General features: G+C 31.3%; 1 protein-coding gene across 5 annotated transcripts; it reads right to left on the bottom strand.

The window, feature by feature from the left end:
• Window positions 1–6: 6 nt before the first annotated feature.
• On the bottom strand, window positions 7–9,332 carry LOC141453692 (uncharacterized). Of its 5 annotated transcripts, none has more exons than XM_074127228.1 (14): window positions 9,191–9,332; window positions 8,077–8,252; window positions 7,127–7,306; window positions 5,256–6,983; window positions 4,938–5,045; window positions 4,246–4,370; window positions 3,467–3,655; window positions 3,105–3,298; window positions 2,872–3,017; window positions 2,549–2,614; window positions 1,840–1,926; window positions 1,481–1,664; window positions 416–567; window positions 7–303 (listed from the first exon to the last, which is right to left on the bottom strand). In XM_074127228.1, exons 3-14 carry the CDS (start codon window positions 7,209–7,211, stop codon window positions 236–238), a joined length of 3,132 nt encoding a protein of 1,043 aa, XP_073983329.1. In that variant the 5' UTR covers window positions 7,212–7,306; window positions 8,077–8,252; window positions 9,191–9,332; the 3' UTR covers window positions 7–235. The 5 variants fall into 5 exon arrangements, with proteins under 5 accessions (XP_073983329.1, XP_073983320.1, XP_073983338.1 ...); XM_074127219.1 differs by having other exon boundaries at window positions 8,098–8,252; XM_074127237.1 differs by lacking the exons at window positions 8,077–8,252; window positions 9,191–9,332 and adding an exon at window positions 7,779–7,905.
• Window positions 9,333–9,460: the final 128 nt, after the last annotated feature.

The following is a 9,460-nucleotide window of genomic DNA, read 5'->3' as shown; positions in this document are numbered from 1 at the left end:
AGATGCTATGGTTTAGCAATACCAGGCACTGTTTACCTGCACTGTTTTTATAAAATATATTCATAGATTTTGTACATAACATTAATATTTTTCCAACAAGGATAACAAGGTATCAAAATATTTACACTTCAAATTAAAAATAATTCCTTTTTAGAACTAATGTATAAAACTAAATATACATTTTTTACATAAGAACACACATCTATTCAGAATGTTTTAAAATCAACAAAATCACTTATCTGTGTTCTGACAAATCTTTACTATCTACATCCAGATTATTTTGTTCAATGTAATCCAAGCAATCTGAAACAATTGCGACAATATAAGAATAAGAAATTATAATTGAAAATGTAACTGCAGCTAATAATATCTAATATCTAAAATGAATACGAATATAAGTTCGAACGCTTAATACCTGAATATTTTCCCCAAAACTCTGAGGGAACGTTTTTTTTAACATATCTTCTAAAAGTAAGGTAAAGAAAAACTGAACCAAGATGAGAAAGTTCATCTGATATTAAATTCCAACTTATGTCCTTCCATTTTTTCCAGTGATGTTCCTTCAGTCTGAAAATCCATTAATCCTCATATGAAAATAAATAATAACAAATATATTACTAATGAGTATTTTGATTGTTTCAAATGTATGTGGCATGATAGCAATCCCTTCTTTTTTCTTATCAAGAGAAAAAGAAAAATTGTTCTGGTTTTAAACAGAAGAAAATAGTAACAGAGAAGGAATTAGCTCAGTTAGTACCGAGGTGGATTAGAGATTCCGCGCTACTTTTAGATTTTCACTGCCCAAAAGCCTTTCTAAGCTCTTTGTCTGAAGAGAGATGGTTTGTATGCAGCGTGTGAAGGCAGTCTAAAATACGGTAAGGCTACAAGAAGGCTCTGGGTATTATGACAGTCGCTGCCGCGCTCAAAGCTTGGGTTGTGAGGCTGGGGTTTCCACAAGGTGGCCAAAATCCCTAAAGAAGAGGCTAATCCAATTCACCCTATTGGGGTAATAACACATTGTTATGTAGAAGCGTTGCCCAGGGCTCTCGAGGTCTTCTTAAAATTATCATAAAAAATTTCAACCAAAAGCATTGTTGACCTTTATCTCAGTAAATGAAAACTAAAAAAAAAAAATAAGGAAAGACAAAAAAATCCAGTGATGCACTTTTTAAGAAGGGATTGGCTACGCGGTTAGCGTATTGCATTCCCACGTGGAAATCCCGGGTTCGAATCCAGCTGCTGACCCTTAAATATCTTTCTAGGAGCTTCTTACAGCTTACTGTCCCCGGTGTTGGATAGTGTTGTCTGCAACGAGAGAACACTATCCAGAGGCCAGCAGTGCACTGAAAACGTTCCAGGCGCCATAAATAAAAAAAAAAGTTAAGTTAGTAAGTAAACAAAAAGCCAATTTACTAAATTGTTCATTTCTACAAGAAAAAAATGTTTGTTTTTTTTCATTTCATAGAGTTAAAGAACATACTTTTGAATAATTCGCATCGGCAAGGAAGAAGTTCTTGGAATTGTATGAAGAAGTGATTTAACTCTTAAACTGCATAAATACTGCAGTTTTGCTTCTACCGGTGTTATTTTACATTTCTTTCCAACGCGGTACCAGCAAGAATTATTTGCAGAGAACGAATCCCATTTCTGTACATCCTCAGAACCTAATCATATAAAGACAAAAAGTTAAATTTTTATAACATAAAATCCATTGTAATATCAATAAAAAAAGAGAATACCTTATACAATAATAATAATTATAACACATTAACAAAACGTACAAAAATTAAAAATTAAATTGCACAGATTACCCCCCAAAAAGAATTAAAATTTATTTACCAGCGAGATGAGAAATGGTTTTTCTCAATGTTTCAGTAACTTCATGAGTCCTTGAAGAACATTTCGAGCCTCTTGATTCATTTTCTCCTGCAAATTAAAAGAAATTAGTTAAAACCGTAACGCCAAAAAGAAAGGCCTTTGATACGAAAATCGTTTGAATAAAGCTAATATTAATTTTTAGTTAAAACATGGCGAGCTTAGCTAACATAAAATGAAAAGACTCTAGAAGATAAGAGGTCCAGGCATCGTATGTTAAAATTTTACTTTTCTTTACTCTTAAAAAATTTAGAAGTTAATTGCATTGATGAGAAGAAAACGGTCGAGGTGTAAAGAATGGAAAGATCGACACCATATTACTATTATTATTAACACTTGAAGTTAAGACACAGCATGATTAAAAAGTGTACACAGAAACGATTTCTTTTTTTTTTATTGCCTGAGTAGAATTTGATAGTTTTGCTGAGTACAACAAGGGGACCGGCAATGAGTATAATTTCAGTTCACTTGTTTTTTTATTCTATTAATTTTTGTTTTTTAAAATATTTGATGCAGCAGTTCATTGGGCACGGTTTAAACTCTGAAACTGTAAAACGTGAACTAAATTCAGCTGAAATAAAAAACTAATTCGGGCTCAATTACTACATAGATGTATTAATTTACTTTTAAAATCATATAATATTTAAAACTAATTTTAATTAATAAATCTTACCACAATTGCTTTTATCATCTTTAGTGTTTGAAGATTTTTCTCCCAAACTTATACCATCCAAGTCTTCTGAAAAAAAGTACAATTTTTACGGAAGAATTTTTGAAATATATTCTAAATAGACTTTAAGTTCCCTTACTATTAATAAAGTTTACAAAACTGATTTCTCCCAAATAACAAAAACAGTAAATATTCTGTTAATATCATAACTATAAACTGAAATAGGTAAATAATTTTTATATGTAATAAAAATGCCCACATTCGTCAAAAGAAAAAGTTTTTTTATACCAAATAAATTTCTGAAGATCAATTTTGAAATATCTAACCTCCATAAAACTCTGAAAGTCTCTTCATCCTTCTATATATAGTAAATCTAGATCTATGCAAAATTGAAGACAATATCGAATAGATTCTTCTATTGTTTGAGTACTTCATAAAAATAAGTAACAGCTCATCTTCTTCACTTTTAAATCTAAACATAAATTTTTAGTATTAAAATAAACAGTTGATGTACAATGAACTTAAAAACGGTTACATTTTAAAATAAATTATAACTTACCTTCCTTTGCAGTAATGTTTAAACATTGCTATGAAGCGAGCGTACACGGTGTGGAGTAATCTGTCTGGCAAATCCTTAGCAAGGAATTGCACAAATTTTAATTTCTGTCTCTTTGGCAATGGACTAGGTCGTTTTAGATCATAGCTTCTTGGGAGGAAACCACGGAAATCTTTCGAAGAATTAAAACCATACAACTGACAAAAAACAAAAAATTTCTTTTTGAACCTTGAGAATGAATTGTATTAAGAGAAAGAAGTTGGAAGGATATATCAGAGATTTTTTTTTATAAATAAGATCGTATTCTGTAAAACCCCTTCCGAAAAGAATATAATAAACAACAACTTACGGTAAAAAAAAGTTACCTTGCAAAATGTTTTCCACTGATTCACGATGGCTTCATTTTCTTCAATCTCAAAAGGGCCTTCCATTAGATTCGTGTTAGATAAACTACATTTATCTGCATAACTGAACTCGCCGTTATGAAGGAAAGTATAATCTTCGTGGAATGGAGATAGTTTCCATGCAATTTTAATTTGTAATTTCTGCAATTTCTGTGGAAATAAACATAAGTTAAAACATATTCTGTTTTTAAAAATAAATGAGAAAGAGCACATTAATGCTCTTCTTTATTCTTTCGGAAAATAAGAGTTCAGAAACAAATGAAATGAAACTATCACTTTCCCTTCAAAGAATGAAGCCTTAAAGAAGAAACAATTTTTGGTTACTCTCCTTCCATTAAAGAAGATACATCAATAAATTTTCAATAGAAAAAGTACTGTCTTCTTCGACGCGATATCGCAAGACCTCACATTTCTTTGACCATTAAACCAAAACTTGTACGACACGTTCTATCCTATCCACAAAATTCTCCAGATATAGTAGCACCCTCAGAAAATCAGTTTATTAGTTCTCCTCGACACACTTTAAACGGGAAAAATTTTAAATGCTTCAAAAAAGAGGATTTTTTTTTTCCGTGAAGACTTTACAGAGAAACCTGCTAAATTTTGAAGATAGAATATCTTAGAACTACAGGTTTGTTCGGGGAAGCAATTGTTGCAAATGAACGAAACAAAATATTTTCTTACAGTGATAAGAACATTTGGAATAACTCAATAATCAGAATTGTATTAACAATACGTACTGCGCATAGTTCTTCTGGTAACACATAAGTTTTTATCAATTTCTTATGTAACACACGAATTTCTTTGTCTGTCAGAGGTATATCATCTAGCTGAAGATTAAATCTGAATACACTTGTCTCGCTTTCTGAAATAGATAAAAAGGAATCAGTAACAAAATTTATTTCATTTAAATAGCATTATGCCACAATGATATTAAAGCAATTACTTATCCAACTGGTTACTCTAACCAGTGTCGTGCAGATGACAAAGAGCAAGAGAAGGTTATTTTACTTTAAATGAGGGCATTTTAAGAATTTTTTCTAATCAAAGTTGAGTATTACGAAAAGAGTAGCTTTTTATTTATTTATTATCTTATTATTATTTTGTGACAAATCACACTTCTAGTTATCTCTTTACAATAATAACAAATGTACCATACTATATTATACAAATAACTAGCGACGTCACTTTGATTTTCTACATTCAGATCAAATTTGAGTAGGACCAAAACCTAATGGGACCGAATAATGAGTTAAGCTCCGTGTGATTTGTCGTTTTGGGGGGAATTCCTATTATATATGAAATTCCCTAAAACTTTTTATGTTCACTTCTGCGGAAAAAGACATTTCTTAAATGTAATACGATCGCAACAGCGGGATAGAATGAGACACGGATGTCTAAAAGATGAAAATGAATTGATAGTAAAACCTACCCTCATCGTTCTTAGCTGTAGACGGGCTATTACTTCTAGAATGTCCGTCCTTTTTTATCTTCTTCCACTTTACTTTTACAAGATCCTCAATCACATTACTCTCATTTTCTGAAAAAGAAAAAAAAATAAAAATGCAACTTTATAAGTATTTTGCATAAATTAAATTAATAATTAAACGGCTAAGAATTCTCTCAATTTAGGGAAAAGGCAGGGATTAAAGGTTACTCAATAGGGTACCATCCTGCAGAACTTCTTGTTGATTTACTTGTATAATCTGCAATTGAAATAACTCAAAAGAAAAGATAGATTAAAAAATACCTATATTCTTAGAAAGGGCATCACTTGAAGTTGACATCGACGTTTTGCTATTATTTCTCCGCCGTTCCTTCTTTATTCTGTCACTTTCAGGAGGCTTGTCATGGCAATCACTGTCTTCTAGATCGCTACAGCGTTTTTTATTTGTACTGCATTCAGAATCATTTATGATTTCTTTATTGAACTGACGATCAATTGATCTTTTATTCTTCAATCTCTTTTTGTATTCTTTCCTGATTGTACCGTTACATGTATTAACTTTGTTTGCATCAGAATCTGGAAGTTCACATTCACTATTAATTTTAGCACCCACTTCATCGTCTTTTGATCCTTCATCTTTTGTACCAGTATTTCCCTCATTCTCAGGTGGTTTGGAATTTTTATATTTTTCTACCTTGGAACAATTATCAATTCCTGTAGATATTTGCTGATTGAAAAGATCCTCAGTTGATACGCTCTTTTTCCGCTGTTTTTTGCTTGGACTGACAAATTCATCAACCTTTTCTGGACTAAAAAGATTTTTGGAAATTCTGTTCTTGAGATTCTTGCTTCCATCACTTGACAATTCCTCCAGCAATTTCTCATTACCAACCTTTTTAGGTGTGCTGAAACATCCAGTAACTTTTACTTTACTGATATGATCGTCTATTGATTTTCGATCTTTCAATTTCTTAGTCTGAAGTCCTTTCGTTCGGCTTTCACTACTACCAGTACCTTGTTCTAGACTGGAATTACTTAGGGCCTCATCCACCGATTTCTTATTTCGATATTTTTCCAATGAGCTATCATATCGGGAAACTTTTGCTGGACTTAAACGGCCACCATCACTTAGTGTTTCATCCAACCAAGTTTTTTTCTGAAGTTTTTTCGGTGAAATGTCACATTCAGTAACTTTTTCTGGACTGGATAGAAGTTTTGTTGATGTTGTATTCTCTAGTTTCTCACTTATTTCGTTAATTGTAGAGCTTTTATGACTAGTAATATTTTTTGGACTGGAATGGCCATCTTTTAGTGTATCATCTACGAATTTCTGATACCGAAGTGTCGGAGGTGAACTCTCGCGTTCTATGGCATTTTCAGAACTGGAATGGCCGACTGTTGATATTCCAACCTTTAATTTCCTTGTTTGTTGTATTTCCGTTGAACTTTCATATCCAGTAATCAATTCTGGGTTGGAATGCCCGTCAGTTAAAACCACATTGTCCAGAGGGACTCCTCGTTTTTTCTTGGGGCTTTCATGACCAGTGATCCTTTTTGGAGTAGAGTGTCCGTCTATTGATGTTTCGTTCAACAATATCTCACTCTGAAGTTTTTTAAGGGAGCTATCACAACCACTAACTTTTTCTGGAGTGAAATCATCGTCTATTATTAAAACCTCTAATTTCTTAGTCCGTTTGTTTTTCGTTGGGCTTACATATAAAGTATTTTCTGAATTCCCATCAGTTAATGCTTCTTGCTCCAATTTCTTAGTTCGTTGTTTTTTCTTTGGACTCTCATGACCACCATTTGATGTTTCAACAGCCAATTTCTTATCCCGAAGTTTTCTCGGTGAATCGCTTCCTATGACATTTTTAGTATTAGAATGACCCTCCGTTGATATTCCAACCTTCATTTTTTTTGTCCCTTTTTTGTTCGATGAACTTTCACTTCCACAAACTTTTTCTGGACTGGAATGACTTTCACCTAACGATCTATCTCCTACGGCCCCGCTTGCAAAGTCATCAATTGTTCCTAAAAAAGTTTAAATTTGTTTCAATTAATACTCTAACTAAATAAAAATGAATCAATGAAAACAAAGGCATTTTGTTTTAACCAGAATTCATCAAAATCCCACCATAAAAAAATTAAAAAAATAGTTTCCTTTTAATTCTTACCATTAGTCTGACGTTGAATTAATCCTCCAATTTCATTACAGTATACTCCAGGTAATTCTCCTTCAGTAATTTTCGTAGATGACATAGCGTCTTCGTTACTAACCACTGCTTCCTTTTTATTATTATTATCTCCTTCTTCTTGGGATTCCGATATTTTCCTTTTCAAAGGATGTAATCCTTCTGTAATTGGAACAGTTAATTGGTTGCCAGCAAAAAAATCAGCACTTAAAATAAGCTCAGATTCTTCAATTACATTTGAATTTTGAAAGCTTGAATTAGAGTGTATGAGGTTTGGGGAATGAATGGAATTAAGTTTATTTGCATTATCCAGCAAGTTTTCAGGGGTTTTTTCTACACCACTGACCGAATTTGCTGCATTGGTTACAGTAAAGATCTGACGTTTAACAACTTCTGAACTGCGCTTCTCGTTATAAGGGGATAAGCTAAGACAAGGTAAGCTAGAGTTAGTCACATTGCTAGGTGAGCAACTTTTATTAATATTGTAAACGAAAGAATCGCTAGTATTAGCTTTTGATATCTTTTCTTTATTAAAAAACTTGTTATATTTTGAACTTATGTCACCATTTAATTTCGATGGCGACCAAAATTCATGTTCTTGACTTGGTGATAATTTCTGTGATAATTCACTTACAAAACCAAACGGCTTTTTCTTCAATCTTCTTCTGTTTCTTGGGAGAGAATTAACATAACAATAATTTTCTGCAACACTTACACTTGGAGACTGGACATTTAAGTCAATTAAATTTCTACGATGATGTAAAGGAAATGTAAGTTCTTGTTCTGTTTTTTCTGACAAGGGACATGAAGATGGAATTATTTCTACATCGGATTCTTCCGCAATATTTATCAGAGCCATGTTTATATGAGGATTAAAAAAAAAAAAGCATTCTTTTTTATCAATTGCTCAAAACAAAAGTTTTTGATATTACTATTATTATTAAATTGTTTACTATAATTTTTTTCTTCCTATTTCAGATTCTTTCATTCAAAATGTTGACTTTATTCTGAGATTGAATAATATTTTGCAGAATGAATTATTGTTCTATTAGTCTTAAGTTTTTCCTTAACAGAAGCCAATCTGCTTTAAATACTTCACTGTCAAATCCTAAAACATAAAGAAAACGAGTGAAAAGAAACATTATAACATATAAAAAAACCTGTAAACAAAGAGAAACATTTTAAATTATGAAACGATTAAAAAGTGTGTACTAATTATTTGATTTTGAATCAAAGAAAATCCAAAGTAAGCAACTGGAAAAAAAACTACGAAAAAATAAGTTCCCATCTTGGTATTATAAGTTTTGATTCTACTGAACTTGTGTTCTAATACTCTTGTAACACCAAGTTTTAACCATAATCCCCAACTGGAAGTACGATTTCTCTGAAGCATTTACTAGTTATTCACAATTTTCTTGAAAATGGCTTCAAAGGTTTTCTTTATGTACGAAAGATATAAATTTAAAACTAACATTTGTACTATTTACTTGGAAAATTAATTATGACAGAGTTCTCAGGAATATTTAACCACAAAATAACGTGCCCCTTTAGAAATGTATGAACCTACAAAACTACAACTACAAAATAACTGAGTTTATGATTAAAGAAATACCAACTTTGAAGAAAATGTTAACCAGAAATGCGACTTTGGGAGATAAATTTCCAAGTTTGTAGCTCAGCTCTTATTCTATAGTTTTTGTTTCAAACATTTTTTTGGAAGTTCTAGGGAATCTGAAGATTCTTTATACATTACTTTATAATGAGAAGAGAACATTAAGCATATAATTATATTTAAAAAAATTGTGGAAAGTCTCAAATAAATTAATAAAAATACTCAGCAAAATTCTTGCATTATCAATAAGTAACTAAACTGAAGATAGCTTTAATTTAAAAAAAAAATCAACAAATATTTTATATTAACTGTGAAATGAAGTTATCAATGTGGTTAATTAATGTAATAAACAAAGATAGTTTACAGCTATAGCAAATTTTGTAGAAGTAATATAATAGAACTGAAATGAGAATAAATAGTCAAATAGTATTTACCTGTTTTCACAAACAGTTACTCAAAATACTTCTTTAGAAGATGATAAACAAAGAGATCCATTTGATGAGGTTTTTTATTCGGTGTAAAGTACGTAACGTCCATTTCGAACTGGCTGTTAACGAGGTGTATAACCTTCTTGAAATATAGACATGATTTCTAAGCAAGGTTGAACAGTGTTGCCATGAAGTTTTAAATTATATTTTTCTAATGTTAATATAAATTTTTGTAATCAAATTGCATTAAGAGTGTACGTTAAAATTTAAAGGAAT

This window comes from Rhodnius prolixus, unplaced genomic scaffold (assembly GCF_049639745.1).
Source record: "Rhodnius prolixus isolate KJV_2025 unplaced genomic scaffold, Rpr scaffold_1, whole genome shotgun sequence".
In the NCBI taxonomy this organism is placed as follows: domain Eukaryota; kingdom Metazoa; phylum Arthropoda; class Insecta; order Hemiptera; family Reduviidae; genus Rhodnius; species Rhodnius prolixus.
This window is presented reverse-complemented; position numbering and strand designations above follow the sequence as displayed.

Coding starts and splice junctions, on each gene's coding strand:
- LOC141453692 (XM_074127204.1), bottom strand. CDS start 8,003: ATGGCTCTGATAAATATTGCGGAAGAATCCGATGTAGAAATAATTCCA. Junction 1,665..1,839: donor AACCATTTCTCATCTCGCTG/GTAAATAAATTT, acceptor TTATATGATTAG/GTTCTGAGGATGTACAGAAA. Junction 304..415: donor GTTTTGGGGAAAATATTCAG/GTATTAAGCGTT, acceptor CAATTGTTTCAG/ATTGCTTGGATTACATTGAA.